The 17,183-nt window shown below is 32.7% G+C and overlaps 1 protein-coding gene across 1 annotated transcript; it reads right to left on the minus strand.

Moving 5' to 3' along the window:
• Positions 1-6,404: 6,404 nt before the first annotated feature.
• On the minus strand, positions 6,405-16,640 carry LOC115697195 (protein ROOT HAIR DEFECTIVE 3 homolog 2). Its single transcript, XM_030624109.2, has 22 exons — positions 16,136-16,640; positions 15,883-15,949; positions 15,676-15,778; positions 14,645-14,715; positions 13,404-13,467; positions 13,009-13,074; positions 12,848-12,895; positions 12,691-12,753; positions 12,539-12,595; positions 11,358-11,516; positions 11,193-11,261; positions 11,016-11,107; positions 10,824-10,902; positions 10,192-10,357; positions 9,224-9,348; positions 8,868-9,130; positions 8,690-8,786; positions 8,427-8,597; positions 8,242-8,346; positions 7,571-7,665; positions 7,367-7,463; positions 6,405-6,992 (listed from the first exon to the last, which is right to left on the minus strand). Exons 1-22 carry the CDS (start codon positions 16,281-16,283, stop codon positions 6,699-6,701), a joined length of 2,499 nt encoding a protein of 832 aa, XP_030479969.1. The 5' UTR covers positions 16,284-16,640; the 3' UTR covers positions 6,405-6,698.
• Between the last annotated feature and the right edge of the window lie 543 nt (positions 16,641-17,183).

A 17,183-nucleotide genomic window follows, 5' to 3' on the forward strand; every position in this document is an offset into this window, starting at 1 on the left:
TTTAGATATTTTTTAAGTTAATATCTTTTCGAATATTAATTTAAAATGGAATATTTTCAAATTAAGTGGTTACAACTTAATTTTTGATATTTAATTAAATCTAAATTTGAAATTATTTAAGTTTTAGATTTTTTCTATACAACTTAAATTAGATATTTTTCAAAAATTTTTTGAAAAGATAATTAGTCAAATAAGATATTTTCTAGATAGTTATTTCTAGACTACTTATTATTTCTAATATTTAAATAGGAAAATATCATACATAGTGAAATTAATTATTTAAATAATTAATTTTGGTACAATTTTATTAAAGTATATTTTTTCTAGTATTAAACTAGAAATTAATAATTAAGCCTTCTCTACACTTAATTATTTATTTCTTGAATTTAATACATTTAATTAACTTGAAAAATTAAATATCTAAGTTGATTTTCATCATGATACTTAAATATTTATTTATTTTTCATGACACTTAATTAAATAGAAAATTATTTTTCGGTTGAAATTTAATTTCTCAACTTAAATTTAAATAATTTTCAAAATATATATATTTTTCTTTATTTTTTAATCAATTTCGAAAAATTGCATTTTAATTATGCAATATTTTTGAATTTATCTTGAAAAATAGATTGAGTTGTAAATTAATTATTTATTTTAATTAATTCTTGGACCAACTTGAATAAATGATTTTTTCATCTATTGATTAATTTAAAATAAATGAAATTTAAAATATATATTATTAGAAATTGAATTAATTAGTCAAAAGAAAATCTAGATAGGTGATATTTTTGCTTGAAGTATTTTCCTAAGTTTTTATTAATTTTCGAAAATGTGTATAGTTTTATACTTTATTTTTCGAATACAATAAATATATTCTCAAGGAAATTTTTAAGTTGCTAATTAATTTAAATTAATACAACTTAAATTAATTTCCTTAATATTTATATTTAAGATTATTACTAAGATGGAAATAATTAATTTTATTTCAAATCACCATCTAAGTATAATTTTATAAATATTATATTAAATTCTTATTTTTGAATTTTTAATTCTAAATTCGAATTTAATGAATATATTTATTAGAATAATAAAGAAAATACATTTTAAAGAATGAGCTTTATTATTATTAAGATATTCGATCTCCATTGTTGGTTTTACATCGCGTTTGTTTTAGTGAGTAATCCTCCTTAATGGAGGAACGTTCATTAGCAATTTCGCACCGTTTAATCTCGAAAGATAAGTATTTTGTAAGTGTTTTATATGGTATAGATCACCCTAATGGTAGCGACCATATTTGACTTGCAAATTACGAAACAATGGTAGTAGCTCATAAGATAGAATAGCCTTGACTCTCGCCTAAACGGGACAACGCTGGATTCCAATCTTGATCGAATAAAAGGTTGCTAGAATGTTTAACATTTTAGATGAGCTGACAACTCTATTCAATAGATGGTAGCTTTGACTCTCGCCTAAACGGGACACTGATATCAGTTTGTTGAAAAACCTTGGAAATTATTTAGGATTGAATTTTTTTTAGTATTTTCTCATATCATTCCTACTTGCTATGTGCTTATAATTTCTGAATTGATTTTGTGTTAAACCATTATTGATTTCTATTATTTTGTAGTATCCTGTATTGTCATAATGAATCCCATGTTATCACTGTTGACTGAAAATAAGCTGAATGGATCTAACTTTCCTAAATGGAATGAGAACATTAATATTGCTCTCATAGGAGAAAGTGCCTTGTTTGTTTTAACTGAGCTGTCACCTGAAGTGCCTGGGGACAATGCATCCAAAACTGTGAAAGAAAAGTATGAGCGTTGGCAGAAAGCAAATGACAAAGCTATATACTTTATGCTTTCCGGCATGGTTGACACCCTCAAAACTCGGTTTTCTAAAACTGAGAAGGCTGCTGAAGTTATGACGAAGTTAAATGAGCTATCGGTAAGGCATCACTTCAGTCACGCTTTGACGCGACTAAGAAGTACATTAATGCACGGATGGAACCTCATCAAAACGTGCGTGACCATGTTCTCCTCATGGCAAGTTATTTCCAAGAAGCCCAGGATCATGGTGTTAAAATGGACAGTGCTACTAAAGTAAGCCTTATCTTGAATAGCCTAACTCCAGCATTTCTACCATACACTTCAAATTATGTCATGAATAAGAAGGAAATTGACTTTCATGAGTTAGTCAATGACCTTCAAACTTATGAAAATTTGATTGGAGGACCCAAGAAGAAAGGGAGTAAACCTCACAATCCTGGGAATGGTAATGGGACGATAAAACCTGAAGCAAATGTTGCCTCCGCTTCGAAACCCAAATCGAAGAAGAAGTGGAAGAACACCAAGAAACGAACAAAAGCCATGAAGCATAAAAAGGCTGCTCCTTCTGGTGATGCTACACTTAAAGGAAAGTGTTTCTACTGCAATGAGAAAGGTCATTGGAAACCCCAATGTCCTAAACTACTTGCAAAGAAACAAGGTATTTCTATTTATAAACTTTAAAAGTTTTAGTGAATTATTATCCAATTGGATTTATGATTCTAGACTAACTTGGTTTATTTGTTTTCTTCTTCTTATAGGTCAAGCTACTTGAACTCAGATGAGTTGGATCGGAAAGCTGGACCAAGGGTGAAATCGTCCAGATGAAGATGAAGCTCTTCAATTTATTTTTGAATTAATTGTTTTAGTTTAAAGACAATTTAGATTTCAAATTTTAGTTAGGGATATTTATCCCTATTTTTCTCATATTGTTGCAATATTTTTTTTATTAATTAATAAAGTTTCCTTTAATTTTCGAAATTCCACAATTGCAATTTATGAGATTGAGCTTCATTTAATTTATCTTCATCAATTATTACCACATTATATTTATATGCTTGTATGTGTAAGTGTTTTTATTATTGAATCAAATTCTATAATATTTACAACTCTTCATAGAGTTATATTAAATAAACACTAGAAATTAATTCTATGTTTATTAATAATTGTTCATTCTAATAAAATTATTAAGAATTTGTTTAATAAAAGAATCTTTTGATCTGATAGGGGTGGAGAAAAGTTAAGAAAACTATGCAGTTCAACGATCTTTTATATCTAATGAACTCTGGATAGTATTCAACTCCACATAAACTCTATCACACTTAGAGAATCATGATCTTTACAACCTTTAGGGGTGGATCATAATCTCTATATACTTAGGGGTGGAGGTTATCCATAGTACCCTATATGTATATACTTAGGGGTGGAGTATATTCCACAATTCCCTATGTAACACATATTTTCTTTCAACATGGAAGTAATATAATGAGTTAGCTATTATCAATGTAAATCCTTGATCTTGATTGTATGTTCCATTTCGTTTTACTATAGTAAGTAAAAGTTTTGATACCTATAAAGTTCTTTGTTAAAGTTTCACACTACCTTAATTGAGTGGGAGAATTTTAAAATTCTATACCCATCTTCATCAGGTTGACACTTATGATAGGTACTTAAGAACTCTACTGAAAAGCAAATCTAACCATACACATGGATCGGTATAACTTATCAGAATTATGAGAATAAGATAAAGAACTCTAGTTCAGTCAATTCGAATGACTTGAACCAAGAATTCTTAATCCTCATAAAATTTTATGGTATCTTATTTTTGATTACTTTATCTTTGGCATGTATTTTTCACTTCAAATACTAGTCTGCTATGTTGATGACTTAGTCTTAACTTAAAGTTTTAGACTAATACAAAAGTCACAACTAGGTAACTCTCCAAACAATCAGAGGTTAAAAGTATTATTTAACCAGACATCTGCTATTGAGTGGGAGCTATCTGAGATGTAATCAAATAGGGAACATTAGAATATATTCAAGAAAGATTTATGAAAGTGATCTATATGTTAGATATTAAGGAACTGTGTATCAGTTGTCCTTGTATCTCACCAACTCATTTCAAGATCTTTGAGATGGTGCTTACTTTGGGGGTGGAGGAATTATTCTATAATAATTCAAGCTCTAGAAGAACTATAACTTTGTGAATTCAAAAATCCAAGAAAGTTATATCACTGAAGAAAGGTCTACACTGTATTATCTCAATTCCATATTTTAAAATATGAGAGATATGTCTTCTGTTAATTCAGATGTACTTTTAAAACAGTAAAGATTTCAGTATCCCTTGATGAGTAAAGCATATAGTAAAGGATGTTTCATAAGTGAATTTATGAACTAGTTTCCAGAAATTTGGGTGGATTCAAATATACTACACTTGATCTGAAGATCAAGACATCAGATTGACCTATTTGCACAGTTTGTTTTATGTTAGTGCAAGTGGGAGTTTGTTGGGTTTTATACCCTAAATAAAACTCTTTACAATCTAATTAGTTATCAATATAAGAAATTTGAAGTGATTGATGTTTGCATGAATTCTACATGCTAATGGTTTAATATGTTTATTACATTTACACACAGAATCAGTTAAATCCAGATCATATGTTTATTCACAATTACAGTATCGTCAACACAGTGGAATGTGATTGTGATCATATGAATCAAAAGAATAGGTCCCTGTTTCATCAGTGTTTTGGATTTACACTAATGTGATAATCAGCGATGATGTGTACTTACACTTGGAGTAAGTGTTATGTTCTTTCCAGGACATTCGTAAAGTATACTGGTTTCGAATGTATGGAGTATACATTGGACTGGACCGATATTGCAACTAAGTTAAGATATTACAAACTTACCGTTATATATATCTTTCCAAGTCAATATCAGTTGTTGATCTTAAGATTAAAAGAATCTAAATCCTGATATGCTTAGGCTCAACTCAGGAGTGCTATTCATGTTCTTTGATTTATTAGTTAAGCCTACTTTTAGGTCAGGGTGATACGTATATTTTGGGAACATGATAGTATGATTGAGTGGGAGTGCTGAACATAAATATGGAATCTATAACCTATTTGGTGTATAGAAGTCAAGTGATGATTCCCTTCGAACTTAGCAAATAGAAGTAAATGGATGAGCTCTTGTTTAACTGACTAATTATTAGATCACTAAACACTATTTACAGGTAGCTAAGTGTTTTAAGGGGCAAAATACATTGAGGGGTGAGAACAGTAAATAAATCCCATCTCGATGTAGATCATCTATATAAAGGATCTTTAAATCACAATAAGATTATAACAATGGTTAAATGAGATAGCATATTGATATCGTGGAACATATAATATGCTCTATATAAGTCTGCGAGTGCAATTCTAAGTTCTAAGAGTGGATTCAACGAAGAATTAATAAGTAGGAATTTACTTGGTAAATTTGGTTCACTTATTGGAAACTCAACATATAGATCCATGGTCCCCATTCTAGTTGAGAACATTCTGCTTGTAAGACTCATTAATTGATTCGTGATTGATCAATTATAATTCTAAAGTTAGACTATGTCTAATTTTATGAATTTTCACTAAGCAGGGCTGAAATTGCAAAGAAAAGAGATTCTAGGTTTATTTATTTATTAATGGACTTTATATGTCTAGTTAATAATTAAATTAAATGACAATATTATTTAATAATTTATTTTCATTATTAAATAATTAGTTTTGGCATTTAAAAGGTTAGAATTGGAAAATCGACGTTTTTGAGAAAATAGAAATAAAATTTGTTAAAACTGCAAAATCAAGTGGGGCCCACTAACACACCATGGCCGACCACTATTTGTGGGATTTCAAATTAATATTTTCATTATTTTAATGCCAAATAATTCCTAACCTAAACCTAGTAGTTGCCTATAAATAGAAAGTGATGGCTCAGTCAAAACACAAGTTTTCATAACATCTTCTGACAGAAATTTCTCTCTTCAGAAAAACTGAGCCTTCCCTACTTTCTATACTTGGCCGAAATCATCCTTCTCTTTTCTCTTCATCAATTTCGTGACCCTAGTGAAAGAGTGAGTGCCCACACACAGCAAGCAGTAACTAAATCATAGATTGGAAGACTGTGAAGGATCAAACTTAAAGAAGAAGGACATTCGGACTCAAATCTTAATTATACTCTGCTACAGAAAGGATACAAGGGTTAGAGATCTGAGTGGAAGGAGACATTAATTCAGCTGCATCAATGTAAGATTTTCTTAACTTTATATGTGTAATTTATCGTTTTAGAAATTTCATATTTAGGGTGTTTAAACAACATACTTGTGAGTAGATCTAAGATCCTGGTAAAATAAATATTTCCAACCCTAAACCTGACTCATAGCGTAGACCCAGGACCTAGCCCCAACCTAACCAGAGAATCAAACCTAGACCTAATCCACCTGGACTCTACCCCAAGCCTGAACTTGGAACCCAAACTTTGGACCCCCACCCCAACCGAGTTTCCAATCCTGGACTTAGTCCTCGAGCCACTGAATCCTAACTTTACCATAATACAACTAAAATTCATAAAATAATATAATACAACTTTACCATAAGATAATACATAATATTTTCATTTTTTTTTATTTGAACAATTCTTTATATATAATGATGTTAGTATACAGAATTTTTCATTGTCAAATTTTGCTCCAACGAACTTTCACCTGAAATATAAGCAGACGACAGTTTTCACTGTGTATTGCAACTATCTCCCTCTCCCTTTTTCCATCGACCAAGAATAAGGACAACAGAAGGCACTAAAACTGATAGACAAAACTACTGTAGAAAGCTTGCATTAAGAAAGTTCTGGTTCTTCAATTTTTGTGGGTCTCCTGTGGCTCAAGTTAGGGCTCGAGTATTCAACACTACTATCAGACGATGAAATATTAGATGATATAGAGGATTCGGGAATGGAGCTCGATAATGGATTCGATCCATGTGTTTGCTGTCTGAATCCCTGGGATATTATAGGTCCAGACTGTCCTGATGCTTGGGGTGTTGGACCGCCCTGTGCTTCTTCTGCTAGTCGTCTTAGAAGGTTCATAATAGTGGGAAGAAACCTTGATGAAATTGATAGTAATCCAGCCAGCTGCCAAGAAGAAACAAATTTAGTATGTGTTTGATTCAATCATGGATGAGGCAGCCATAGTTATTATTAAGGTAATCACACTTGTGATATTGAGCATTTTTTCCTTCCGTGATAAAATGCCAGAAAGCAAGACAACATGGTATAAACGTTATTAACTTTCCCCAACTTATTTTTGTTGTTAAATCTATGCCAGGAGGCAGTACAGTGAAGTGAATCCGAAATGTCAATTAGATGCTTGATATATAGAGATGTATAAGTTCTTTTGCAACACTATTGCACATTCAATCTAGCAGGCACAAATATAACATTTGACTCCCCTATAAAAATCACATTGGGAGACAGAAAAGTAAGCAAAGAATTGTATTAACACTCACAGCGCCATGACGAAACTGTCCAGAAATGTCCATCTGTACCCACAAGGCTTTCGAAAGTAAATATGCAACAAACAAAATCATGAGGTATAGAGGATTCCTGTATCATTCAACAAATTAAAGTCAACAACAAAAAAAAAATAACAATGGTGAAAATGTAAATTTCGGAAATAGGATCAGTAGCTAAGTCTGAGTGGCCATAGTTACTTTAAAAGAAGCATAAACTCATTAAATCCAAGAATAACCATTGCCGCAATTGCCCACGGAGGAGGCAACCAGTTGTTGCTCCGTTTGTGCGCTTCCTGTAATAAAAGAAGAACACGGTCATATGACAGAAAAATTATGAGTGACCTTCTCTAACAAACAAATGCCAAGGAAACTGAAATAAATGACGTGAAGGCTGAAAATTAAAATCTGTCCAACACAAAAGATATCAGAATTTGAACATCAGATACAATCTGGCACTGAGAATTTTGTCTAAAAAACAAATTGTCACACAGCATATTAAACAGATGTCCCATTGATGTGGGTCAATCACTTTGAATTAGATACTAATTGAAAAATTCCTATATTGAGAATCTAAAATATTTTATTTGTTTTCAACCAGAGGGGAAAAAAACGAAAAACCTATTATGCACAATTTCCCTTTTGGCGGTAGTGATTTGAAGGTTGGCACAAATGTGTCAAAACCCTATGCAAGTCAAAACAGAATTACATGACTTTTGCGAACTCAATTAGAAACTCTTCGTTTCAGTTCAAACATTTCTATTAATCAAGCACAAGGATCCCATTATCACAACAATATATCTCTACCATAAATTACTAAAGTGAATTACACTTTAATGATATTTTAAGATGGGAATATTTCAAAGCTTCACCTGTGCCGACATAGCTTGCGTCACAGAGTACTCAGTCTCACTCATGAACTGTCTCCACAATGACTTGCACTGTACTGGTGTAATAAGTGTGTCCTTGGGAGGAACCTAATTTGAATAATAATTTACAACAAATAAGAACAAATTAAAGTCCATATAGAAAATCCAAAAATGGCCGCCGAACATACCTCCTCCCAAGTGCTTGAGGCAAGAGAATCTGTCGGATTTCCTATCTCCCTACTTCTTGATGTAGAAACAGTAACAGCTCCATCCATGAGTGATAAAAAGAGTATATTTTCAATCTTATCTGGCTTCTCATCTAAGCGAATAGCAGCCATAACTGATAAAAGCTTCAGAGACTGAAAGAAATTATGAACAAAAGACAATCAAATCGTTTTAGACAAAGCAGCATGTATATGATGAAACTTTATTCAAATATAAGTAAATTTACCGCAGAACGTGCTTCCTTGGTGATAGCTTTAATATCTTCATTACCAGTCCAGACCCTTGGCATTGAATCATTGTCATGATTGAAGACCGTTGAGAACCTGAAAAAATGTTTTCCAGCAAATAGATAACCAAAATTTTGCAAGAAAAGAAAAAGTATAAACATTTGAAAGATTTTTTACCTGTCTTTCATCCGAATCAAAACTTTTCCTGCTTCTTCCCTTGCTTTTTTCTCAACCAAATTTCTTGCATAATCTCTCAAATTTTGCAACATGGTTCTAATTGTTTCCTCGTCCAGCTCAAAACCAGTGATGTCAGAAGAGAACTCTGATACTGCAACTTCAGTCTCTTGTTTAAGCAGTCTTCGTATTGATGCCCAGGTATTCTTCCCACCTGCTTCAAATAGGGAGTCTATAGGTTCACTTAAGGCAGCTGAAAGTTTTTTCTGCATGAAAAGTTGTATCGGCAATTAGGCATTTACAAACAATATATCAGTAAGCCATAATCTTAGTATTTTGTACGCCGAGGAGAGTAATACCTCATAGTTGGCAATTAATTCTGACAATTTTTCACTGCAAACAGATGATGCATGAGCATCAATATCCCGTATAAGTTTTTCCCTAATTTTTGAAGCATCCCAATCAGCTTGTTGTATGGCAGCCTCTGCAAGGAGGATAGGCTAATAAATTAAGGCAAAAATGTGATATATAAATTTACAATGAGCTAATACAGTAGCAAAAATAGATTGTAAACATCAAGAATCAATCCAGTATAATATAAATTATGAAGAAATTATATCCATACACTTACAAAAATAATAATAATAATAATAACAACAACATATCACAAAACTGATAAGCCTCCTATACATTTTATATATAATAGGAGACTGCCCAAGTAAATATAGTACTTTGTGTTTTTGTAGTCTTTTTGTTATTTTATTCTTTTTATCTTGCTGGCAGTTTTGGTTAAGTTCGGGGCTGCCTTGTCTTCTTCTTAGTGGATCCTAGTTGGCATTAAAAAATTCTAACTATTGTCTATAAATAGGGAAGGGGTCTTTTTGTAAGGGCAGCTGGGAATGGAATTAGATAAGAGTAGATTCTTGCGGAGAGACCGGTCCTCTTGAAAGATTGGAATAGGAGAGACAAGCCTCTCGAATGCTTGATTTTGTACTGTTTCAGCAAATTAATAAACATTTCTTTGAAGGATTTCATTATTTGTATCTTGACTGCTGATAGAATATTTCTACTCAAAGAAAATTCTATGAAAAACATCATGTCAAATACCTATAACTACTAAGTGCATTGATGATAAATTATAGTAGATACCATTAAGACAATATATGAGTTTCTAACATGGTTTATCTGCACAAATATACCAATGGTCCGAAACTACTGAACAGTGGAAAGGCGCAAAAAGCGTGATCGCAAGAAAGTCAAAGTACATGTGCAGTTCCTCTGATGACAATGACATGATTGCCAAAATCAATATCTTTTCTGACATTACCTGCACACCCTTGGTCAAACTCAATCAAGCAAGACTCAGCACATGCATGAACAGAAGACGCAAATGCTTCTCCTTTGGTCAATAAATGCCCCAGCTTAGTTTTAAAATCTTCAAGTGCTTTGGAGCGTAGGTTTCCTAACATGGTTGCATATGCAGGGTATAGGAACTGAAAATACCATGAGAGAATTGTAGTTAGGACAAATAGGAGCATTTAATGAAACAAGTATATCCACTGTCAATCTATTTATGCCAATCTCATCTTTAAGCATTTAATGAAACAAGTATATCCACTGTCAATCTTTTTATGCCAATTTCATCTTTAAATGGGATTCATGAACTTAAACATATCACCATTCTTATTTAAATTATATAAACTTTTGAGAACGGAATTCATGAACTTCTTAAACATATCACCATTCTTGTTTAAATTAAATAAACTTTTGAGAATAATCAATGCTAATAGGAACTTTTTATTTCCTGCCCATGTAAAGATCTCTTTCCTCCTTTTTTATTTTCCCCATTCAATTTCTTTTTGGAGGGCATGTTAACATAATTTTCCAGAACAATTAACCTCTAGAGATTTTGAATGACTAAAAAAATTAGTGATCACTGCAACAAATATACATTCCTACCTCCAATGCTTTGGACTCTAATTGTTGGCGTTTAGCATTTCTGACACCTTCATCAAAGTAGTTTACCTCGATGTCATATCTGTGGGAAAGGAAAAGGCAATGCATTTAGCATGTGTAGGCACACTAAGTTCTTTCCGTGTTCAGAATGTGGAAAATACATAAAACAATATGAAGAGAGTGGAAAGGACTTACGCAGAGAGATAGGTTTCCAATATTGAGGATAGCTTCTTCCCAAAACCTGGTACAGTACCTGTTTGTACTGCTTCTTCCAATGCCAACCAACCCTACAAAAATGTCCACTGAATTATTGAACAATTATCTCAATCATATGGCAAGTGTTTAAGAGAGTGAATATTCATAAATGAATACCTCATCCGAGGTCAATTGCCTGAACTTTTCATTGGCGATCTCTTCACAACGAACAGTGGCAACCATAACCTATAAAATATATAAATATTATCTCTGAATGGAATATGGCATGCATATTAAAGTTCTAGTTTATTTGAAATTGAGTACGAATAGAGATAAAAGAACCTTGTGAGCTGGAAGATCGAGGTCCTTATTTTCTTTAATAATTTTCCATATATGCTGTGCACTAAAAGAGAAGCCTGTGGCAGGGACAACACCACGTCTATCACCAGCTAGCCCTCCTGGTGAGACAGAATTAAAAAAGCGCTGCCTCAGTTGAGCAACCTGTATACAATGAATAGTGGTCAATATCACCATAAAAAGGTGGAAGTTAATATAAAATAATGAAACATTTCTGTTGAAGCCAACTTTCTTCATAAACATCAACATACATAAATTCTTCAGTGGGACATACTCAGCTTCATACAACATATTCTATAAGTGAGCTTAAGAATTTTAGATGACAGAAGTTTATTAATAATAAGAATAATGCATGGTGGTAGTGATGAACCCTACCACCTATTACTTTGGCCCAAATAAATTAAGCATTCAAAAGTGTACTTTAGAGATTGAAACTGACATCAATATTAATCTCTTGGCAAGTACTTTTAATCTCCTATAAGAAATTTACTAAAAAAAAACCCTATAAAATTAACTCCTCCAGCGTAACCTATTGAAAAATTGCCAAGGAAGAGAAAAAAAAAACATAGCACAAGCCCAACAACACTTTTCTACTCTTTCCACACTAAAAAAGAAAAAATCCAGAATATTATCCAGGTCTCATTCAATAGTACCAAAAAAGAAGTGATTTTACATTCTCACCATCATAATTCCCACAACATACAACTAGGAAAATCAATAAGGCCTTTGTCAGACAAACATTACACGTATTGAGCTTTCCAAGAGGAAAAATAAAGGTAAGAAAATACATTACATTATCTTTAATAGACAATAGCTTTCTAAATTAAATTAGATAGGGAAAAAATGTGAATTACAGTTATTGATCAAAGAATAGAAAGAACTAGAAGAACGAAGAACAAAGAACAAAGTCTGATTATGCAAGAGTTCAAAAGAACACCCTTAGACAAGAAAACCAAAGAAACAAAGATTCCTTGACATAACAAATTCACAAAGATGATAACTGCCAAATATACCCATTGTGCAAAAAGAATAGCCCAAACAGCCTTAGATAAAAAAAAATGAACAAAAGTTTATTCAGCCTCCAAGACTGTCACAAACATGTAATCAGATAACTAATCTATACAAGTTCCACGACCTAATAAAGCACTTATAATTCTTGGAATTACCTCCTCTTTAAATTTCTCCTCCTTCTCTTCATAGCTAGACAAAGCAACTACTTCTACCTGCAAGTAAATGGAAAAGAATATTCGTAGGAGATGTGCATCAAGCTTATCACGTGTCAGGGAAACCAATATCACCAATCAGAGTGAGAACTTACATTAAAAAACTCGCTAAGAGGCGTATCTTTATGGGCCTGAGGCTTGCGAACAGAGTCCCATATCTACACAAATTGGTCCATGAGAAATGCAGAAGAAAGAGACCAGAGAATTGGAAGACAGGAGAGAATAGTCATCGCAAACAAAAGATAAAATTACCTTTTGGATATCTTCCCTTAAAACAGGCTCCAATCGTTCAAGTGGAGTCTATACCCAAAAAATATTAAACCAGAAAGAGGTTAACTAATATTGGACCAAAATATACCCTCAATTTCACAGTAGATATTATATAAGATATATAAAACAAAAGAAAAACACACCTTTGTTTTGTCACGTATAACAAATAGCAGTGTCGTTTTGCGGGGGCTAAATAATCGCATCATGACCTATCACAGATTAAAACTATAATAGTACAACAAATTGTCGGCGTAATTGTGTGGTAACTAGTAACATACAGCGAAAGCACTACAATGAGAATGTGGGTTTCATATGGGGAAGATTAAATAACTTATCCTTTTCTATGCTTCTGTGCGATTAGCAGCTGTGGCTGTAAGATGTCATGGTTGTGCAATGTATTTGTTAGTTTTGTTTATATGAGGCAAGATACAGTATGTAATGCCAGTATTTTATGTTAACTCAGATGATCTATATCATATTTTGTTAATACATCTTTGCTCCGTAAAAAAACATGCAGCGAAAGCACAATGTCAAATACCTGGAAAACTGTTTTAAGTAAAGGTTTGTTTGCAGCATGCTCCCGACCGATATCATGGCACCACCTGGATGTGAATTTTAATCTCAGAACTCAGATTAATATTTAAACAATGACTAATTTATTGAGTACCTTAAGGGCATGTTCATTCAAATCCTCATACAACCAGTTCTAAAAAAGCATTGGAACTGACTAATGAAGTTTCATACATATTTTAGAACACTGGAAGTCTCAGACGCTAAACTAAAGGCTATAAATATGCTACTTTATTTAAGAAAGGCCAATCCCACTAAAGGATATAAAAAAGTTGATTAGAACTTTTTAGAAAATGCACAAAAAATGAGAAGATTTTAATTCCTTCCAGCTTTGTATGAAAATAACAAAAAAAAAAATGGACCTAGTTACAAACATGAACACAATCTAAATTAGAGTATAAACATCATTGATCAAATTTAATAGGAAGGAAAAAAAACAGAAAAACTGGTTGACATTACTAAAGCAACAAATTTGCAACAATAATCACAATCAAAGTGATGATCAAATCCTTTAAGCAACCATCCAAATTTCAAGAAGGTCTTATAGCAAGTACATCCCAGCTAAATAATACATGAGCAAAAGAAATAGTTAGGTCAACTATAACTATAAGGTCTCAAGAAGCAATATAATGCTAAACCATCTTATAAAATTTAATTTTCCACCATACAAACAAAAATTATGATAATATCTATTGACCATCAAAAGGTGCGTTTTTTTTTTTTACAGAGGCTGAAGGCTTCCCATAACAATGGAAGTCTTCGCCTAAGCCAGCCTGGGTAAGTGGTGGTCAGTAGTCCCCACTACCATATGAGTTAGTCGGAAAGGCAGATAGCTAAGCCGAGCTAAAAGGAGAAAAGCAAGGCAAGGGCTTAGCCCGAGCACAGAAGGCAAAGCAAATCAAGATTTTTCTAAAGAAAAAGCGGGTGACTACACCTATCTAATCTAACAACAAAGCTCTGATAATTATGAAACGCATATAAGATACAGTTGAATTTCTGTCTAGGCCAGAAAAGTTATGTTAACAAAATAGTCAGCACAATCCTAACATGACCTAAGATACCACTAAAGGGCTAGGATAATTCCTATTATTAATTCTAGCTGAGCGTGGCTTGACCAAAGACTCAAAAGCAAACCCAACTGACAACATGTATACCAACTAGTGAAATATGCAATATAAGTACCAAAATGTAACCCGCATTCAAACTTACATGTTTATCAGTACAATATCTGAAACTGCTAAGGCAAAAAGGGCACTTTGCTTCTCAAAGGTTGTATCATCCTGTGAGAAAGTGAGATAATATAAGAAAAGAGTATCAGCATTGGCAGATTTGTTCACAAGATGAGGCCAAATGAAAGTTCACCCGTTAAGACTTCAGAAAAAACAACTCCCAGAACATTAGGCTATTGTTACAGCATTCATGCATTCTCAAATGAAAAAGCATCAAATGTGCATATGTGGTATCAAGAATATACGTACAGAAGAGTGGCTACGACATCAAATAGTTACAAACAAGAACAATTACAGACAGATGTAAATATTATGAGATAAAAGTCATAAAGAAAGATAAAAGTTTAAGAACCCACAGTTGTTGCTATTTCTTCTTTAAATCACTAGTACACTTATTTTTACCTTAATTCTCTGCATGAAGCCTATTGTATGTGAACCATTTTTAATTCTGTCATAAGAGTTCAACGATTATCAGACTAATTCTAAGTCTAGCACTAGATTTATGCGATGCAAATGTTCTTTTCACATCTCCAATGGTAGGACACAAGCGTACTACATAAGAGGTCATTGGTCAATATACTTAATACTAGAAATTATTTTCTTCATTCAATAAACTCCTTTATCTTACAAAATAATGATAGAGAAATAGTTCAAGTGCAGGACTCATTTGTTATTCAGCCTCGATTATAATTGAATTGACCCTACTGTTGAGTTACTTATTCAATGTTATGCATCGTATGTCTTTCAATATTGGTTTGACAAGGAAAACTATTGATGTGTGTGTGTGCGCGCATGTGAGAGAGAGAGAGAGAGAGAGAGAGAGAGAGAGTCTAGATTTAAGCATATTGCAACATTTATTACTCATAATTTAGATATATATATACACACGCATTCATACATGTACATAAAGCAGAAGCAGGACAAAGTACAAACATAAGCTCGAACCAATAATCACAATTTGATGTAGTATTTTCATTGCAATACTCTTATAAGCAATAGTTAACTAATCACCTCGCCTCTTTCCCTCCCATCAGTGCCCTCCAAATCCATGGCTATCGTGCAAGGCTCGATTCCAACACAGTGCGCTATCCAAATGCCCTTCGTTGTTTGACTCCTGCAGCAGTATGGAAATTGGTAGTCCAACAATGCATTGAGAAAAATACAAGTATAACCGCATACAAGAAAATTAAAAAAGCTAAAAGTCATGAAAAAACTAACCTTCCCCTGTAAGCATCCATCTCTCTGAAGTTTGTGTGGAAAAGATGATTCAATAAGGTACTCTTCCCTGCACCCAGAATATGTAACCCAACAAGATTAAAAGAAGAAAAGAAACAAAATGCAACATCATTCAAGTGCAGCAATTCCCTTCCCATGTCAAATAATAAGCAACCAAATTCTATATATTTATAAATATATTCATCACTACACTCAATGAAGAAAATAAAAATAAAACTCAATTCAATTCAATTACCACTGCTCTGAGGACCCATAATGGCGACAACAGCATAGGAGAGACCACACTCAGCGAGCTTCACTTTCTTGGTGAATTCATCAAGCCCTGCCACGTTGAATTCGCCATTTCCGTCGATGAGTTGCGTGACGCAGGAATCTTCCGCCATCTTCAATCAAATCCCAAAGTCACACAAGCAAGCAAGGAAGCCCTAGCTTAGCTCCTTCACTTCACAGGCTTATACACAAAGTATATGTAATATGCACATATAAACAAAGGATGATAAGATAAAGCGAGAGAGAAAAAGGAAGGTTTCCTTGAGATTCAAGCTTCGTGGAGAGTTCTTTTTGTTATTGGGAATTGATGATTGAGAGTGTTGAACAGTGAGTAAGAGAGAGAGAGAATTGGATACTAAAGAAGAAGAAAGAGTTTGAATAGAAGAAGCTAAAAGCTGGCACAGATGGCAAGAGCAGGAGAGCCTCTTTGTCGCCGACTATGATGTCATAATTATTATTTATCCATTTTCTTATTAGGACAATATAGAAAATATTAAACGGTAATTATAAGGTTAGTTTGGTGTAAGCACTATTACACTATCATATATAGGGTAAATAGCGACATACCCAAAGTTTTAAGTTTATAAGCGGTATGAATCAAATGTTTATTTTTAGCGGCACAAGTACTTAATGTTTATAAAATTCTAATTTTCCTCCAGTTTTGACCGTACAGATTCCATTTTGAATTTATTAAAGGAATATTTGGAAGTAACTGATATTACATGTTTCTGTCTAGACCCAATGATCAAGAATCTAGACCTTATATGTCTGTTTAAGAAAATAATAGAGCGTGTACTGATGAAATTAGAGAAAAATTACAGTTTTACAAACATTGGGTACTTATGCCGCTAAAAATAAACATTGGGATTATGTCACTTACAAACTTAAAACTTTAGGTACCTATGCTGCTATTTACCCTTATAAATATAAGTTTTTTCATCTTGTTTTGTAAAAGTTATCAATTGAGCCTTTTGTTTTGTTAAATGATAAAAAAATTATATTTTTTTCCAAAA

This window comes from Cannabis sativa, chromosome 7 (genome assembly GCF_029168945.1).
Source record: "Cannabis sativa cultivar Pink pepper isolate KNU-18-1 chromosome 7, ASM2916894v1, whole genome shotgun sequence".
Taxonomy (NCBI): Eukaryota; Viridiplantae; Streptophyta; class Magnoliopsida; order Rosales; family Cannabaceae; genus Cannabis; species Cannabis sativa.

What these genes read in the sequence shown, in the direction of transcription:
- LOC115697195 (XM_030624109.2), bottom strand. Translation starts at nt 16,283, where the DNA reads ATGGCGGAAGATTCCTGCGTCACGCAACTCATCGACGGAAATGGCGAA. An exon ending in TATGGGTCCTCAGAGCAGTG is followed by an intron (nt 15,950 to 16,135) that starts GTAATTGAATTG and finishes TTCTGGGTGCAG; the next exon opens with GGAAGAGTACCTTATTGAAT. An exon ending in GACAGTTTCGTCATGGCGCT is followed by an intron (nt 6,993 to 7,366) that starts GTGAGTGTTAAT and finishes TCTTCTTGGCAG; the next exon opens with CTGGCTGGATTACTATCAAT.